We start from the raw sequence: 20,240 nt of genomic DNA on the forward strand, positions 1-20,240 counted from the left end.
TGGCCTAGTGAGAATGACCAAAGAATCTGATAATCAGAAGGCCAGTGGTAACCTCAGGAATTTCAGTTTCAAAAGAATGGTGCTTGCTGATGCAAAATAACAGTGAGTCGAGAAGTGAATGAAAGAAAACAAAGTAGAGAAAGAGTACAGCTCTCTTTCAATGAGTTTACATGAGAAGGGGAGGAGAAAGATGACAATTAAGAGGGAGAAGCAAGAATGAAGGAAAGTTTTTTTAGGTGAGACCTGAATATGCTTATAGACTGAGCAGAAGAAGAGAAAAAGGTATCTACTGGAACATGGTTGTGAATGAAGTGAGAGAAAATGGGATCAAGAGCAAAAGTTGGTCTTTATTTGAAGACGAGCACTTTAGTGGTCATCTGTCATTTTTGAATGCACAGTATCCTTTCATTGAGACAACACTCCAATCTCGCTTGAGGAATACTCCTCCCCCACTGGTTAGAGTTTTGCTGGGACTGTCATTTAAGAAGCTCCCACCTTCCCCTAGCCAAACTGTGGGCCTATAACCCAAAGGAGGCCAGTCGGATGCTCCTTCTCTGGAATTTTAGTCTTTCTTAAGTGGGATGACCCAGGGACCAAAAACATTTCAAATTCCTTCATCCTGATAGTAGGGCCCCGAAGATAGCATTAGACCAAATGATCACGAAGGTCACTTATAGTTATAGTTACAACACTCTAAGGTGTGGGGACACAATGTATGTTTTACAAATATCTAGTACTTTATTTTGCTTGTCACACACAGGGTTTAAAGGACTGAGATGTACAATTTCAGCTTACAGAGAATGAAAGGAAATTACCTTTAAAAAAAATTTCTATGACAACAGTACTGTTTTGAGAATTCCCAAATGCCTCAAAATTTCTATTCACTAAAATAATTTGGCAAATACAATGTTTTCCTGGACTCTTATGTAATGGAAATTTAGTTTTCCATTCTAACACTTACATCGTTGCTGGCATTCTTAAGCTGGTTAAGCAGATAGTCAATTATATCACCACCATGATTGGCATGAATAAGACCTAACGCATAGAGACCTCCACCTTCCTGATAGGCTGATCCTGGAGAGGTGTCCTTGGGAAGATATGTTGCCATTAACTGTAATGCTTCCTTTTCATGACCCTGTAAATTTTAGCCACAACAAAGGCGTCAGTAAGAGAAAGTGAGAAGAAAAAGACATAACGTTTTCTAGGATTACTGCCTTTTCTCCACAATGTTCACTTGCTGGAAGAGGAGGAGCAAGTGGGGCTTTCTCCTATACAACTTCATCACTCAAATGACAGGAGAATCTTTATGAGACTCAGTCATATGCTGTTTAGACACAGATGCTTCAATTTTTTTCCCTTGTTTTATAACATTTCCCCAAATTCATCTTAGACTATGCAAACAACTTATTTCAATCCATCCTTTGAGAAATGGCTTAGATAGTCTTCACAGGAAAAGAATTTCCACCTTTTATTAAAAACAAACATATATATATATGCATTTAATATCTTACTTTATCCTTCCCTGTGAGAGGACTGATCCAATTTAATAAAATGTACTTGTCAGTGAAAAAACTTTTATTTTTTCTTAACTCCAGAAAACTTGCTTCTGTTCTGATGCCTGTTCACACTGATCAGTGTTTATTACCTTATGAATTACACCCAAACTGGCTGTAGCTGTAAATTTTGCCCAGTTAGTGGCTCTGGCCAACCATTCCAAGTTATCTCTGTAAGAAAAGAAAATTTAGCAATACTATTGAAACACATTTCATGAAGCTTTTTATAACACTCAAGTCAAAGCATTAAAATTTTACCTTGAACTATTACAAATCATTTTACTTTATGAGTCTCAAGTTACTGCTGATTCTATTTTACCCCCTAAGTTGTTCTTAATATTCTGAGAACTTTTTTTCCTTAATGCATGATATGTAATTCCACTGTGAACAAAAGCAAAATTATATTAAATTTCTGTGCTTAATACTTATATATTATGTATAGCTAATATATAAGCCAGCTAATACAAGCCAACTAATAAAGGGAATTAATTTTACCTTAAAACAAGTAGACAAATGCAATAAAAAATACATAAAATAGCAAAAACAGAATTTAAAAATCAGGACTGGCAGGCAGGGGAAGCTCTCCACGTCCATGTAACAATGTCAACAGAGTCTCTGTTAAAGATGATTTTAAACCAAAGTGGAAACTTGCAAGCAATATTTACCTAAGAAACTGGTCACTGGTAGTCCCACAGTGCATAAAAGAGTTTGCTATAACGGTTGCTGTGTGACATACAGAATTCCGTACTGCATCCTAGAAAAACAAATAGATCTTTTTCATTGGCAAAGTATTCATACATACGCAAGCTCATTTGTGAACACGAAATCAGAGACCCTATTTTGTGGTGCAAACACAAATAAACTGAACTGATATTTAAAATATGGATCTTGGATATTTCTTTATAAAGATTAAATAGCTAGTTTATAAAAACAAGCAAGTCAAATAGAGTTTTATTTGTGGTTTTAACTTGAGGTCAGTAGCAGCTTTTAGGTAGGTTAACCTAGGTAGTAGGTTTTCTAGTTTTTGGTTTCTGAAATCTCTCTTCAGCATCTTGCCCAAGGTCTCCAAGGTACTGGGGTAAGCTGAGGAGCAATGCCGCACCTCTTCTGGCCCTGCACCTCTGGCAGTCACCAAAGTAAATCTTTTTATTTTTAATGAGACCATATTATAAAGATTAGCTTCAAATAATCGTCATAAATGCAAATTACGTAATTCTGTGTCTTTGCCATTTGTAAAAATTGTATTAAAAGTTTGGAAAAGCATTATTACATATGCTTCAATCAAACAACTGTTTAGCAATGGAATAGTATATGGCTATACAAAAAGAATAAACGACTTTGGGAAGGGGACTGGGTAAATAAGACAAGGAAGGGAGGAAGATTTTTTATGCTATATATCTTTTCATATTAAAACATTTTTTGAACCAGATGAATATATTACCTGTTCAAAAATTAAAATTAATATTAATAATTGTTAGGATCAGTATCTCAACAAAGGTTACAATGACAAGGTAAAAACCTCTGCTCTCAAGTTTGCAGTTTAGTGGGAAAAACAGACACACAAACAAACTATATTAGTGTTCTGATTGTGCTATTTGTCCAAATGCTACATGTATATATTAAAATAAAAGTTAGCTAAAGAAAACGGAAAAAAAAAAATCCACTAAACTTCCCAATGACACACTAGCACAGAAACAGGAGCTCAATCAATATTAATTCCCTTTCTTTTTCCACAATTTCAAGAGTTTCTCCCATTATTATTTTTACAAAACTTACTTATTTCCTTGATTAAGAATAAAATGCAACAAAGTATTCAATAAGAAATAAACATAAGTACTTACATTCAACAAAGAAATAAACATAAGAAAAAAGCCTCCAGGGCTGGCCCCATGGCTTAACGGTTAAGTGTGCGTGCTCCACTATTGGTGGCCTGGGTTCGTATCCCGGGCGCGTACCGACACACTGCTTCACCGGCCATGCTGAGGCCGCGTCCCACATACAGCAACTAGAAGGATGTAGAACTATGACATACAACTATCTACTGAGACTTTGGGGAAAAAAAGGAAGAGGATTGGCGATAGATGTTAGCTCAGAGCCGGTCTTCCTCAGCAAAAAGAGGAGGATTAGCGCGGATGTTAGCTCAGAGCTGATCTTCCTCATGAAAAAAAAAAAAAAGAAAAGAAAAAAGCCTCCATTACAGATGAATTTCCTACCTTTGTGTTTTTCAGAATCATGAGATCTGTGTTATTGTTTCGTATTAAAAACTGCAGATGTAACTCAATAGCCATTTCACCACTTAAAATTTTAATCATTTTCAAAGTCTGGTCCTTGGGCTCTGGACTCTGCCAACACAAATAAACAAGAATGAAAATTCATGTATCTCTGAAATTCACTAAGCCAACTTTATTTTAACAGCCTTAAAACAGTGAAATTTATAGTCCATACTATTCACAACAAAACTCACATTTTAACAGTAGGATCTAGAAAACTCACGTATTATTTATTTGAGAGAAAGAATAATTTATTTATTTATTTATTAGAGGTCAATGAGATATGATACCAGCTTGATAGGAGAATGAAATTCATTCCATACTAGCTTCCAATGTAAAATATTTTACTATTAAAAAAAAAAACTATAAAATAACTAATTATTGGTGATATGCAAGGAAAACTATTTTATACAGAGCCATCTTATACTTTAGGTGAGAACCTCCCTAATCCAAACTGAGAAAACCAAAAGCATCTGTAATTAACACATAGACACAATCTCATGAACTACCAAACCATCAACACAATTCTCTATCCAGGTGAAGAACAGTTGAAGTTTATATACCTGAGCATCAGAAAACAAGAGTCCTGATGGAGGAAGCATTTACATCCAACAGACCACTGCTTTGATACTTACCCCACTCTTCTATACACTGTGAATATTAAAAACAAAGACAACTAAACTGCCTCCCTCTATGATAAGTTGCCATTTATTTGCTAGAGGCCATACTTTTCTTCTCACCCTGTGACAGGTATTTGGAGTTATTACAGACAGAGTTCATTCTTTGGTAAGGATCTATGGATTTGATTTGTTCTAAGTTAAGTGCTTTCTGGGATCAGTCTTTAAAATTTTACTTTTTATAGAAAATCCATTTTTATAAAATGACTTTGGTTTCATATCAAACTTAATAATAAACCTCCATAAAAACAGGCAACACTTTAAAATAATTTACAATATACTGTGGGAATATATGTTAAATGGTAACCTCAACTTCAAAAAGCAAACTTACTGCTTCTGGTGTCTTTCCTATAAGTACGCCACCCGTCTTTTCTTCTGTTTCCATTGAGTCACTAAAATGTAGAGAATCAACAGTTACTAATCTGAAAAATCTATTCTGAATAGTTTCTGTGGTTGATTCGTTATCAAATTGCAGATCAGAACCATGCCCAAATTAAATATTTTGCAAGGAAAAAATGTTTCATTACTTCATAAGCACTGGCATTAAGAAACAGAAAAGAGGGGCCAGCCCCATGGCGTAGCGGTTAAATGTGCGTGCTTCACTGCTGGTGGCCTGGGTTCGGATCCCGGGCACGCACCAATGCAAAACTTGTCAGGCCATGCTGTGGCGGCATCCCATATAAAGTGGAGGGAGATGGACACAGGCGTTAGCCTAGGGCCAGTCTTCCTCAGCAAAAAAGAGGAGGATTGGCATGGATCTTAGCTCAGGGCTGATATTCCTCACACACACACAAAAAGAAACAGAAAAGATTCTAATAAGATGGAGGCAGCCCAGTTATTGAAATTTCTCCAAATAAGTTCATAAAAACACACAAAACAACTAACTAGGTTGGCAAAATGCAGGGACAACAAATACAACAAATTCAGGTGACAAACTATCTCCTAATTCTCACAACACAGGCAGGTGGAGATATATCACCAGCAGCAACAAGACCAGTTTGAAGTGAAGCACTTGGAGCCCCAACAACTCTTAAAATTGACCAGCCAAAACTCCCTTCCAGTCACAGCACTACACTGAGGAGAGCATGCTGAGCACAAAATCCAAACTAAGAAGGCAGAAACAAAGGAAAAACAAGGCCCAAATAAAAGTGGGAAAGGAAACAGCCAGGAGATCTCAGAACATAAGATGCCATTTTGTTTAATACTCCACAAACACAACAGAAGAAGTTCTAGAAAGCACTGAAATTAGAAACATTATCCTAAATAAGCTTCCCTCATAAATTTAGGAAAATTAATTTCTGTAAAGATAAACCACAGAAAAGGATCAAAGTAAAATCCCATACAATATTACAAGAAAAAGTTTTATTTCAAAAGAAGTAAAAGACATTAAGAAAATTATACAAGATATAAAGAATATTACATATCAGAATTAGAAAAACTCAGAATTGAAACAGTAGAAAAAGGGAAAAATTAGAAATGAAAGAGGAAAAATAATCATTTCAGAAATGAAGAATAACTCAAAAGGAACATGAGAGCAAATAAACACAACACAAGAAAAGGGGAAGGTAAGAAGAAAGAAAATTTTTTAAATCAGAAAGAAATAAATTAAATGCTATCCCCCTAAGATTAGGAACACAGTAAGGATGTTCACTCTCATCATGTCTATCCAATAATGTACTCGAAATTCTAGTGAATGTAGAAAACAAGGGGGTAAAAGTATGAAAGTTATAAAGGAAGAAGTAGAATTGTCTCTAGTCTCTAGTCACAGATGACATGATTCCTATGTAGAAAATTTTATAAAAGGATCTATAAAAAAATTTACTAGACCTAATAAGTGATTTAAGCAAGGTTGTGGAATTCAACATTAATATACAAAAATCAACTGTATTTCTATATATTACTAACAAACAACTGGAAATTGAAATTTAAACATACCACTTAAAATAGCATCAAAAACCATAATATATTTAGAAATACATTTAAGGAAAAATGTGCAAAATCTCTGTACTGAAATCCACAAAACATGGCTGAGAACAATTAAAGAAAACCTAAATAAACGAAGAACAATACATTTATGGATTACAAGACCCAATATCGTTAGGCTTTTAATTTGCTCCAAATTGCTCAAGATTCAACACAATCCCAATCAGAAACCCCAGACTTGCAGAAGTCTGCAGAAATGCAAAAGACCTACAATAGCCAAAACAATCTTGGGAGAGGAAAGAAGTCATTACTGTAGGTCTTCCATTACCTGATTTCAAGACTTACCATAAGCTTTAACAATAAACATACTGTGGTACTGGTATAAGGAAAGGCAAATAGATCAATGGAAAAGAACAGAGAAATCTATCAACACATATACACAGTAAACCGATTTTTGTCAAAGACTCCAAGGCAATTCAACAGGAAAAGGATAGTCTTCTAAACAAATAGTGATGGAACAACTAGACATCCATATATTTAAACAAACCCTTTACTCCTACTTCACACCATACACAAAGAGTTAAGCTGAGATCTACCACAGACCTAAACATAAAACCTTAAACTATATAGTTTCTAGAAGGAAGCATAGGAGAATATCTTTGCAACCATGAGGTTGGCAAAGAATTTCTTAGATGAGATCCCAAAATGGAAAACTGGATTACCAAAAATAAAAACTCTGCTTATCAAAAGATACCACTAATAAAATGAAAAGATAAGTCAAGGCTGGGGGAAAACATCCATAACAACATATCTGACAAATGACTTGTATTAAAATCACAATGAAACATCACTTTATACCACTGGAATGAGTAATATTAAAAAAGACTAATAACAACTAATGTTGGCAAACACGTAGAACAACTAGAATGCTCATACATTGCTGTTGGGAGGGTAAAATAGGCAACCATGTTGGAAAAGTTTGGCAGATTCTTACCAAGTTAAACATATACTCTGTGATCCAGTTATTCCAATCCCAGGTATTTATCCAAGAGAAATGAAAACATCTGTCCCCAAAAAGACTTGTACAATAACATTCATAGCAGCCTTGTTCTTAATAGCCAATAACCAGAAACAACCCAAATGTCCATCAGTATTAGGATGAAGAAAAACAAACCGTGGTATATTCATACAATGAAATGCTACTCAGCAATAAAAAGAAATCACTTTCCGATTCATCCAAAAACATGGATGTATATGACAGACATTGCTGAGTGAGAAAAGCAGAAACAAAAGAATACATCTATATGATCTCATTTTTATGAACTTCAAGAACTGGCAAACTAATCTATGGTGAGAGAAATCAATACAGTGGTTCCCTTGGAGGCAAGGGATTGACCTTGAAAGGCAAAAGTTTCTGGGATGATAATCGAGGTGATGGTTACATTGGTGTTTATATTGCCAGAACTCACTGAACTGCATAACTAACATATATGCATTTTACTGTATTTAAATTATTATTCAATTAAAAGAAAAAAATTAAAGAGCAGAAAGGATTCAAAAGAAAGTGAAAAACACAGAAGCTGGGCAAAGAAAATCCAACTTATATGTAACAAGAGGCCCTAAGAAGAAAAATAAAGTGAGGGAAGAAAACAAACACTAAAACTAAAATTCAAGAAAATTTTACTGAGGCAGGAATATTTTTGGTGTTTTTGAAGACCAGTAAGAAGGCCAGTGAGATTGAAGGTGGGGAGCAAGGAAGAAAGTTGCAAGAGATGAGGTGAAGGGTATGGAGAGGACAGATCATGTAGAGCCTTGTAGACCACTTTGGAAACTCAGAATTTTATATGAAATGCGTTTGCAAAGTACTGGAGGTTGAGATGGTAGTGACATCTTACTTTGGCTTCAGAAGCATAACTCTCACTGCTGTATGGACAACGTAAAAGGAAAATAAGCAGGCATAACAAACACACACTTAAGTTAGGCATTTTTAATAAGTGGCCTAAATGTGTAAGAAAATATAGGAAAATAAAATCTAATACTGTATCAGCCTAAGATATATGTATATTTAGTTCTTTTTTTTTTTTTTAAAGATTTTATTTATTTATTTTTTCCCCCAAAGCCACAGCAGATAGTTGCGTGTCACAGCTGCACATCCCTCCAGTTGCTGCATGTGGGACGCGGCCCCAGCATGGCCGGAGAAGCGGTGCGTCGGTGCACGCCCGGGATCCGAACCCGGGCCGCCAGCGGCGGAGCGCGTGCACTTAACCGCTAAGCCACCGGGCCGGCCCATGTATATTTAGTTCTAATGAAAGCAAAAAATGCTGAGAATGTTTCTCACTTTCCAAATATCTAATATCTAGCCCACCTACCCCATCTGAGATTTTTAATTTACTTGATGTGATAGCACACATGCTGTCTGGCAGGCCCTCCCTATCAGACAGTCACTTCCATTTTTTTCCAGAGGGTCCATTTCTTTGGTTTTCCTTAATGTGCCCAGCACAGCGCAAAACAGAGCAAGAGCTTTAATAAGACTTTACGATCTATGAAAGCTAATGGTGAAATTTATTCTTAGAATATGCTGACTATGAATATTCCACCTATTTCCAAAATGAAATAAAGATTGTTCAATTAGTTCTGATGCAGAAAAAGATACTTTTACCTGTCTTTCTCTGATCCCGGAACGGTACCCGTATTGGTGGATCCAGGCACAGAAGCAATAGGGGTGCCAACAGTTCGAAGATTCTGGATTACAGACGACAAAAACTGCTGGCTAGCACTTTCATACAGATCAAAACAAATCTGATAAGCCATCAGGAGGTTGTCTTCCTTTACCAGTTTTTCTAAGATATCACTCACGGCCTGGGGATCATCTAAGAAAATTAAGCACTGAAATGCAGATAAAGAACAATTACATAATAATTGAAAACTCTGTTTACAAAATACTTAGAGAGTAACAGTCACCAATATAGGAAACCTTAAAATATAGGTACAAGTAAACTGGAGCAGACAAACTATCTAGTCTAGCACTCCATTTCTGATCCCAACACTAGACAAAGTTATCCTGAAAATGGCATCTGCCTTCCCTAGGAAAAGCCATACAAATTATATTCACAGCTCCTAATACAGTGCCTGGCAATTAGCAGTATTCAATAACTGGCTGGTGAATGAATCTTGGCTTCTTTAAATCCTATCCATAATTTACATTTAAGTGCTCTTTAACTTGTATTTTCTGCTTTACCATAAATTGTAGGAGTCACTCACTCGACACACATTGTATTGTGCTGAGCCAGGACAAGAGGCATTAAAATGACCATTTTGAAGCATTTCTCTTACTACTCTTACGATCTGCCATGTTTTTTTTTGGGGGGGGAAGATGAGCCCTGAACTAACATCTGTTGCCAATCCTCCTCTTTTTTGCTAAGGAAGATTGGCCCTGGGCTAATATCCATGCCCATCTTCCTCTACTTTACGTGGGACGCTTCCACAGCATGGCTTGAAAAGCAGTGTGTAGGTCCGTGCCTGGGATCCGAACCTGCGAACCCTGGGCCACCAAAGCGGAGCACATGCACTTAACCTCTATGCCACAGGGCCGGCCCCTGCCATATGTTTTAACAAAATTACCCAATAAAGTTAGGATTTTTCTTTTAAGAATTCAATTTAGGGCCGGTGCCGTGGCTTAGCCGTTAAGTGCGTGCACTCCGCTACCGGTGGCCCAGGTTCGGATCTCGGGCACGCACCGACGCACCGCTTCTCCAGCCATGCTGAGGCCACGTCCCACATACAGCAACTAGAAGGATGTGCAACTATGACATACAACTATCTACTGGGGCTTTGGGGGAAAAATAAATAAATAAAATTATTAAAAAAAAAAAAGAAAGAAAGAACATTTAGACTTGGTTTCCTATTAAAAAAAAAAAAGAATTCAATTTAAATTTTCCTGTTCCCTTAAGTGGCAAATAACTCAATTTTGAAATGAACACATAAAGTTATTACAAATTAAGAGTAGGAAATAACGGGAACAAAATAAATGACCAATAATAGGGGAATGGTTAAGTAAGGCAAAGTACATCCATTGAGTGACTACTACACAATCAAGAAAGAATCAGGACGAGAGTTTGTGAAGAGTTAGAACATGGAAAAATGTTAAATTGAGGACATAAATAATTGATACTGCTTGCCTCCAGGGAAAGGAAGTTGGGAGCTAGAGGAAAGGAGTGGGAAGACTTTTCACTGTATACCCTTTGGTTCTTTCTGAATTTTGAATCAGGTAAATGTGTTATATCTATTCAAAAAATATATTTTAAACATGTAAAATAAATTTTAAAAAAATTTTAAAGGGACAAGGAATAAAACAGCCAAAGAAATAAAACTGCCTCTGAGGAATAGAAATGAAATACACACACACAGAGGAAGAGGGCAGAGGACTACTGTTTTTCATATAAGTTTTTTAAAAACAACTATTAAAAAAACTATTTAGGGGGCCAGCCCAGTGGCATGGCAGTTAAGTGCGTGGGTGCTGCTTCGGCGGCCCAGGGTTTGGATCCCGGGCATGGACCTACACATCACTTGTCAAGCCATGCTGTGGTGGCGTCCCATATAAAGCAGAGGAAGGTGGGCACGGATGTGAGCCCAGGGTCAATCTTCCCCAGCGAAAAAGAGGAGGATTGGCATTGGATGTTAGCGCAGGGCTGATCTTGCTCACAAAAAAAAAAAGAAAAAAAAAATATTTAGAAGCAAACAAAACACCAAAACCTATATAGAGAAAACTGAAAGGAAATATACTAAAATGTTAAGTTGACTTCAGGTGATACAAATGTGCATATTTTTCTTCCAGTTTTTTCTGTTTCAAATTTGTGTTAAAAAGCATTAAAAAAAAAAGCATTTAAAAAAAGGATATATTAATCTAAATTTTTTAATAATATAGAGAATGAAAACATAATGAGAACACATTACAGTGAAAAAACAACAAACAAAATGCGCTAAAACGCTATGCTCTAAGCAGAATACAGTATGATACTTGTTAAAAAGCAAACCTATGCGCACTTCCAGTCAATAAAATACAATGTAGCTATTGAAAAGAATGAGGTAGCTCAACATGTACTAATAAGTGGAGGAAAAATATCTATCCTTACCTTTGGGAAAAGGCCTAGGGAAAAGGAAAGATACACTTTTCATTTTATATATTTTCTGTACACTCTGATTTTTTTAAAAATGTGCAAATTCATACACGAAAAGAGATAAAGAAAATATACTCAAATGTTTTGGTTGTTTGTGGGTAATGAAACCAAAGTCAATTTTTACACTTGAAATTCTTTTTAGAATGATATAACACAGGTACTGTTTTTATCTTTTCTTTTACCTTTTATTTTTTTTAACCTTTGTTTTCAAAATTTCCTTAAATGCTTGGATTATTTTCAAAATGAAAAAGAATACATAGAAAGAATGCATTATAACAAAACAGCTTTTTAGTTTTGTGAGATTCAGTTTCTTATCAGTAAAAAGCAATATAAACTACATACCTTATCTTCACAGGGCTATTGTGAGGATCAATTGAGATACATGTATGAAACCATTATAGCAATGTAATGTAATATAATGCAATGTATTAGTGCAGTATAAAATAATGTAATGTAATTACCTGACAAACATTGATGAAATCGGGTTTCTCCAAGTTCATGTAGATTTTAACTAGAACTCTTAGTACTTTATTCCGAAACTGTTTATTCTGCATTAAAGACATGCAGAGCTTGAGGCTATAAGCTAGCATTCCTGGGACATCATTCTGAAAGAGTTAAAGATACATCATTATCTGGCTACTGAAGTATTATGTTTATTTAGAAACTGAATTATTTTAATCTAGGTTCTTTAGTCATTCTAGGCAGCCAAAGATTTAAACACCTTAAACAATAAAAACTTAAAAAGTTTTTAACCATTTTAGATGAAAATCTTAAAAGAAAATTACATATTTCCCTGTCTTCACGAAAAAATGGATTAAAAAACTTTAATATATAGTGGTCATCCAGGATCATCATATGAACATAGTATACTATAATAGAGTGATGCTATTAATTATAATAAAAAGATATACACAACTGTTCATATACCAAGTAGCTAAGTTTCTCAGTTGTGTCCCCCAATGTCTTTTTGCCTCCAATCTTTCTACTAGACTCCCTCATGACTTACTGCCTACACTCTCTGGCCAGGAACATGATGTGACATAACTGTTCTCCAGCTCTGAGTGACTCAAGTTTTGAGTGCTGTCACATCTGGCTGGTGCTCTCCCTGAGGAAATTCTGACTCCAGATTATATATGTTTACTTTGTGGTTCTCCAAAGTATGCCCAATATTTGAAATACCAACCCATAAAAGTCCTTCAACATAAATAAGCATATTGAAGAGCTACAGGACTAATTCTCAACAAGTGAGTTGTGACCATCCATCAGTGTATAATGAAATCAACTTAAGGGAACTAGTCTTTTTTAAAAAATAAAATACAATTTAAAAATATCAGAGCTAAGGGGCTGGCCCGGTGGCACAAGCAGTCAAGTGCGCGCGCTCCACTGCGGCCGCCCGGGGTTCGCCGGTTTGGATCCTGGGCGCGCACCAATGCACTGCTTGGCAAGCCATGCTGTGGCGGCGTCCCATATAAAGTGGAGGAAGATGGGCATGGATGTTAGCCCAGGGCCAGTCTTCCTCAGCAAAAAAAGAGGATTGGCAGATGTTAGCACAGGGCTGATCTTCCTCAAGAAAAAAAAAAAAAAGGGGGGAAAAAAAAAATGGCCAGCCCCATGGCTTAGTGGTTAAGCGTGCACACTCCGCTACTGGCGGCCCGGGTCTGGATCCCGGGCGCACACTGATGCACCAGTCCCACATACAGCAACTAAGAAGGATGTGCAACTATGACGTACAACTATCTACTGGGGCTTTGGGGAGAAAAAGAGGGAAAAAAAAAGGAGGAAGACTGGCAATAGATGTTAGCTCAGGGCCGGCCTTCCTCAGCAAAAAGAGGAGGACTGGCATGGATGTTAGCTCAGGGCTGATCTTTCTCACAAAAAAAATCAGAGTTACAAGTAGTAAAAGTAGGTATTGTTTCATACAACTTAAGTTATATCTATATGCATATGTGGACCGGGATGCAAAGTAAGATGCATTTCCTACTCCACTTTATTCTTTTTTTTAAACATTTATCATCTCTTTACTTTACATATTTATTTGCTCAACTGCCTATTCCTCCAACGGATTGTTCCATTTGGGCAGGAATTTTCTTGGTGCTGTTTGCCATTATACCTCTGATGCCTAGAACTGTGTCTGGCACCTAGTAGGCACTCAAAAAATATTTGTTGAATGAATGAAAACAAGTATTTTAAGTCTATTCACATGAAGACAAGGAAAGGCTACAACTGCACAAAAATGAAACAGTAAAACAAGGGCCATTCTATCACATTGGGTGGTTCATTCATTTACTCATTTAACAAATCTTACCACTGCTACTAAACACTGCCTTAGGCTTTGGGGACACAGGGGTGAACAAGGCACAAAGTACCTGTTCTTAGGGAGTTATTATCTAGTGGGAAAGACAGATGTTAACTACCTAAAAACATAACTAACCAATTACTATAGCGGTAAACACTATAAAAAATATGGGGCTCCAAGAAGTTAACAAAAGAATTGGACCAAGCCTTTGCAGTAGGGGTTGCGGAGGGCCTGGGTGGCAGGGAATGACGAAAGGATCTGTAAACAAGTGACAACTGAGCTGAACTCTGAATCTTGAACAGGAATAAAGCAGGTAAAGAAAAGAAAGGAAAGAATATTTTTAGCAGAGGCAGTATTTTTGACAAGGGAAACAGGGCAGGGTACATCTAGGGGCTGAGATGAGGTCAAAATGGCTGGAGTGCAGAGAGCAAGCTAGCTCATGGGGGATAGGTGGTGAGGCAAGCAAAGTGCGCGTGCAGATCAATGTCAGTTTAACTCAGTCTTGCGCCTTTCTGACTACTTTGGTAGGTGACTTACAATTGTCATAATTACTGCAAAACATCCCCAATCAGGAATCTGGTTTATAGTTTTAGTCATAATAAATGCATTAAAACAGTAGTTTATCAATATAATCTTCTTAAAAAGGGCAGGGTAATTAATATAACTTCCCCATGCAAGACCTCAAAGTAATAAAAGTGGTAAGATAAAAGCAGATATTCGATGAACACAAAACACAGCCAAGGTTCATATATAAATATAAAAGTAAAACATTTAGCAAAAGAGCACCTTATTATTCCCAAACTAGATTTTCTTTTCACTACCCATGAGATTCTCAGTTCTGATAATTTGCTTTGCTGATTCCCCTTCAATAACAATCTCTAAAATCACATCATCCACCTACCGACTCCAGTATAGTCTTTTCAAAGACGTCCAGTCTTCGTGTCTCCAGAGCAATGCCGATAGCCTGCTTATACTTGTGATCATCTAGACATCGCTGAAACATTTTATTTACAATGCCTTCCAATCTCTGGTCAATTGGTTTTTTTTCTCCTTCAGGCAAATCTGCATTTTCCACACATTGTTTGGTGTAGTGATCAATGCATTTTGCTATGGAGAAAATAAAAGAACTCTGATCACCTTGTAAGTTGGGCTAAACTACTAGAAAGGACAATGCCTACATTTATAATCATAAAAACTTATGTGATGACTATAAAGTAATAAGCAAATTTTAAAATGCTAGAAGTTATACATTCAAATTAATACTGTTTCCTTCATAGTGGTTACACTGCAGGGCTACACACTAATTCCAATAAGGCTGATATTATTCAAAACATTTCTATCTTATTACTTTATTTTGAGCAAAATTATATTACTCAACTTGACTAAGTTGGCTACAAACAACTGCTGACTGTTTCACTTTCAAGAAACCAACACTTGCCATTACTGATGATATGTAAAAAGAGCTATGAGAGCAATTATCACATGGCAATAAATTATTAAATTTCTTTACATTAATGAAAGTATTAGCTCCTTGAGAGTAGGGATGTGTAGAATAATCATCTAAATCATCTTTGTAGAATAATGGGAAAATGACCTAAAATGTGTCACAGGTTCTAAAGGCAATTCCAAAGATTTCCAAAAACCTTTCCAGGAATTGTAGCACATCAACTGAAATATTCATTGTCTCCCTGTGAGATGGGTGGAACCTATTCACACACAGCCTCCCAGGGAGTCTGAAAATTCATGCACTGGTGTATGTGCACAATTTGGCTTTCACATTTCACAATGATTTGGGTTAATGGGGAGGACGGGGCGACATACTATAGGGTGCCAACAGTGCACTTGATGAGAAACACTTAAGTCTGTTTACAACTTATACTCCTTTGCAATCACGCCTTAAACTTTTTAGGAACAACCAAAAAAGGGAATTTTTCTAAGCCTTCTTCCCCCTTCATAGGGAAGATAAATAGCCACTCAAGCTGAAAGATATACACACTAGTTATCCTCTCTCTAACTCACTGCCTTGTCACTCTCTCTTTCAAATAGAAGAAAGGATACAAGGCCAAGACTAATTAGTTGCAAACTACAGCCCTAGGAAACTGAAATGACTTGAACTAGCACAAAGAACTGTTGGCCCACTAGACGGCCCATGTTAAATGGGTCTATATTCTGGGGGAAGCAGAGGACTTTCATAAACTGGAATACACCACAGTCAGGGTCCATCCAGGTAGAACTATGCAGGTTCAGGTACAGTTAATAAAGTGGCAGCACAAAGTAGACCCTAGACAATTCTGGCTGCAGAAAATCTTCACCAGGCCCTAATACGAGCTTCTGAACCAAATGTAGTTAAGTGAGGAAACATTACCCCCACCTCATTAAAGAGGAACCTCAGAATTATTAACATTTAGGGAGTTTTCCTTAGGTTATAAAAAAATGTACCTCCCAGATTTCAAATTCGTGCTCTCACTTCCTAGGTTTATGTTATAACTATAGCCCGGAATCTAGCCTCATTCCCAGCTGAAGTCTTATAACTGGGAGAAGATTTACCAGTCTTGAATTTTCTGGACATACTGTTTATGACATTCATTAAGATCCTAGGAAGCCTTTCTCAAATTCTATTTTACATATCCTCTCGCAAATCTCACTGACGTTTAAAAAAATCCCCACAAAACCAAAAGGGTGAACCCCACTTCCACACAAAGAAAAGCACCGGGAACTTGTCTACTGATCAACAACCACTTTCTACAAGCTACGATGATAAACTGTTTAAAGACAGGGAACGTGTCGGGCCGGCTCCGTGGCTTAGCGGTTAAGTGCGCGTGCTCTGATGCTGGCGGCCCGGGTTCGGATCCCGGGCGCGCCCCAAGGCACCACTTCTCCGTCCAACCCGAGGCCGAGTTCCACATACAGCAACTAGAAGGATGCGAACCTATGACATACAACTATCTACTGGGGCTTTGGGGGGAAAAAACTGAATAAATAAAATCTTTAAAAAAAAAAAGACAGGGAACGTGTCTACCACCCCATAGCCCTTTATAGACCAACAGTCCTTTTTAAAAGCATGATTTGTAAAATGGTAGCACTGCAAGCACTTGGAGATCACTGTTGGAAGAAATTATCAACATTCATCAAAAAAAAATCCTTCAAGGGCCAGCTCCAGTGGCCTAGTGGTTAAATTTGCTGCACTCCGCTTCAGTTCCCGGGTGTGGACCTATGCCACTCATCTGTCAATGGCCATGCTGTGGCAGCAGCTCACATATACAAAGAGGAAGATTAGCAGTGGATGTTAGCGCAGGGCGAATCTTTCTCAGCAAAAAAAACAAAACAAAACAAAACAAAACCTTCAAGAGAAAAGAAGTAAGTGTATCTAACTCCCTATTTTTAACCTAATGTAGGGAAAGTGCTCTGGTTTCAGATGACATGGTCTATTCTTTAAAACCATCTGTTCTTTCCATAGGATTCACAGATGAAATTCAATAAGCCCCCAACAGCAAAGTTACTTGCAGCATTTTCACACTATCACAGAAAAACTTAAAAAATGTGAATGCAGAATCCTACTTAGAACTTCAGCGACATTTGCAAGTACCCCTTTAGACCACCTTGTGCAGCATTTCCTAATTTCTGAAAGAGAATACAAACTTTCTCCTTTTTAAGGGTTCAAGCGAATAATGCACATCTCCTCTTAATCAGCAACTCAAAAAAATATCTATACTGTACACTCTTGATAGAGGACACACCCTTGGGCTCTCTCTAACTATGATCTAAAGCTTGATACTCATTAACGACATGTCTGAAGGGTATGCAGTCCCTTCTTTCATCTACTAGATCAGGAGTTTTCAAACATTTCTTAAAGCTACAAAATCTTACATAGTTGGTGTGACTCACAAGACAGAGAACCAAAAGCCTTGCCTGTGTGCTTCCCTCTCACTTCAAAAATAAAGAACAAATGAGAAAACAATGGTTATTAGTAGAAAAAAGTATGGATTCTGAAGTAAGCCCGAGTTTTAAATTCCAACCCTCCTATTTAATGGCCATGTGTCTTTATCATCTTGAAACCCAAACTTTCTCATTTGTAAAATGGGACTAGCTTCATCCTCACAGGGCAGCTGTGGAATAAACCATGGTAAGAAGAATGACTGGAACAGTGCCTAGTGTAACAGACATACTCAATGATGGTTTCCTGTATTAGAAACAACTCTATAAACTGCTATCATTTAACTTCTGTTACTCATAATAATCTGATTTAATTTTTTCATATAACAGTCTGCTCATTGGACTAGAGATAACCATAATCACTGAGATTACTATCTTTGTGTTGATTAAGTTAGCTGTTTCTGAATAATTTCTTAGATTCTTTCTTAAAATGTTTTGTGAAGTGAGTTTCTTCATTAATTATTACTGTTATTGATGCTACTGTTCATTATAACAAAAAATAATGAAGCACAGAATTGGAAGGCAGATCTAAAAACTCAGCCTGCAAAAAATTACTGTAGAAAGATTATGAACTTCCAATTAAAGTGAAATTTAGCAGCATCAAAAAGTAATTCATGTGGACTGTGGACTAGAGAAGAATGAAGTCAACACGATAAAGCCTTACCAGATGGAAGATAATTACCTATAATCGTCTCCACATACTCAGAGTTATCATTGACATTGAAGAGGTCACCCGCTCCAAGTGCATAATTCAGAGACTCCTCAAAAGCCCCCAGGTGGTAAAATACTTTAGATGCCACTAAGGCCGCAAACTGCCGACTCCGGAAACCTTCATCTTCATACAATACTTCTCTGAAAAAAATTAAAAAGTAAAGGCCTAGTTCAAACTGTGGTTTTCCTTAAAAATCCCAAATCTAAATATTCAAGCCACAATTTAGTAGCAGCCAATTTCTAAATGAATTTAAGACATAAGACCCACATCCACAGATTAATGATTAAAGTTGGTCTACCTTATTTCAGTTTATATAACTAAAGTAACTTCTTACATTTTATCTACAGACTCAGAAATTTCTGCCCAGAAGTCATTGACAACTGCATTCAATTTGTGTAGTGCAAATTCCTGTAAAAGATAAAACCAAAATTGAATTTTGAGACAGACTTACCATTACAGTTCTTTAAAAAAGTTTCCAACAAATCAATGGCCAAATTCTCAGTCACATTTACTAAAACTTTAAATCTATGACAAATATAAAAATTTTTACCAACTGACTTATATTTTCTCTTGGGTGTACACATTTCCCTTCTGTTTTCAATAATAAAACATTGGATTAACCATATGATGTCATTCCTTAGCATAATGAAGATTTTTCTTCTTTGAATATAAAAGATTGACTCCAGGTTGCTATATATATCCATATATAAATGAATTCAGGTGTCTGAAGTCACTTTTAGTATATTCCAAATTTTTATCAAATGAAAATAATTTTAAAATATGTGACACACAAGAAAGAATTTTTAGTGTTTTCTGTTGATAAAGAAACGGGCTGGGGGGTGTTCAGGTGCCATACTGAGGTTTATTTGCCTTAGCTTTGTTAAACTCTAGGAAAACCAAATGCTGTTGCCAAAATTCCGTCCTCTGGGGCTAGATTTCAATGACTGGGTACAGGCTGGGTAGGATGGTTATTTTAAATGATGGAAGATATACAGATATCACTAAATTCAAAGAGTTTCACAGTAGTCATACTAAACCCAGTTAATTTTTCTTCCACTCATACCTTAAGCTGTGGTTCTTCTTCATCCAGAAGAGAAATAATTCCAGCTATAAGACAAAAGGTGTATCATGATTATGAAATATATACTAAGAAAGAAACTAAAGCTTAGCCAAAAATGTATATTAGTTGGATAAAATAAGTATTTTTTGAGGGGTGACTTCACTAGAGGAATGATTATTTTTCTTTAACTGTAAAGGTTTATATTTCAAAGTTTAAGAATTAACTATGTTATAACACTCCTGACACCACATATATCACATTATTTGCCTAATTCAGTAGTTTCCAAAGTGTGGTCCCTGGAACAACAGCATTAGCATTACCGGGGAACTTGTTAAAAATGCACATTCTTGGTCCCATCCCAGATCTACTGAATCAGAAATTGTGGAGATGGGGTCCAGTAATTGGGCCACAAGCCTTCCTTGTAATACTGATGCTCACTATAGTTTGACAATCACTAGCCTAATTTACTGACCAAAATGGGAAACTTTCCCACACAATTTTAAAATAAAATTATTCACAACGAACAGTTACAATATTTCAATTATTTCAAGATGCCTATATTAGGGCATCTCCTTCATATCGCAAGTAACCTAGAAAGTTTTGCTAAATGATGGGCAATCTTAATTGTTCTGACTTCAA

General features: G+C 36.5%; 1 protein-coding gene across 1 annotated transcript in view; it reads right to left on the minus strand.

The window, feature by feature from the left end:
• PSMD1 (proteasome 26S subunit, non-ATPase 1) overlaps positions 1-20,240 on the minus strand; it is a 92,479-nt gene that overhangs the window by 68,278 nt on the left and 3,961 nt on the right. Inside the window, exons 2-12 of the mRNA XM_004427668.3 lie at positions 19,605-19,648; positions 18,876-18,949; positions 18,512-18,681; positions 14,798-15,003; positions 12,062-12,205; positions 9,083-9,309; positions 4,832-4,892; positions 3,767-3,895; positions 2,219-2,307; positions 1,646-1,724; positions 962-1,135 (exon numbers count right to left, since the gene is read on the minus strand). Coding sequence (XP_004427725.1) covers positions 962-1,135; positions 1,646-1,724; positions 2,219-2,307; positions 3,767-3,895; positions 4,832-4,892; positions 9,083-9,309; positions 12,062-12,205; positions 14,798-15,003; positions 18,512-18,681; positions 18,876-18,949; positions 19,605-19,648 — 1,397 coding nt within the window. The remainder of the gene's footprint in view (positions 1-961; positions 1,136-1,645; positions 1,725-2,218; positions 2,308-3,766; positions 3,896-4,831; positions 4,893-9,082; positions 9,310-12,061; positions 12,206-14,797; positions 15,004-18,511; positions 18,682-18,875; positions 18,950-19,604; positions 19,649-20,240) is intronic.

This window comes from Ceratotherium simum, chromosome 37, assembly GCF_057802395.1.
Source record: "Ceratotherium simum simum isolate JZ-2026a chromosome 37, ASM5780239v1, whole genome shotgun sequence".
NCBI lineage: Eukaryota > Metazoa > Chordata > Mammalia > Perissodactyla > Rhinocerotidae > Ceratotherium > Ceratotherium simum.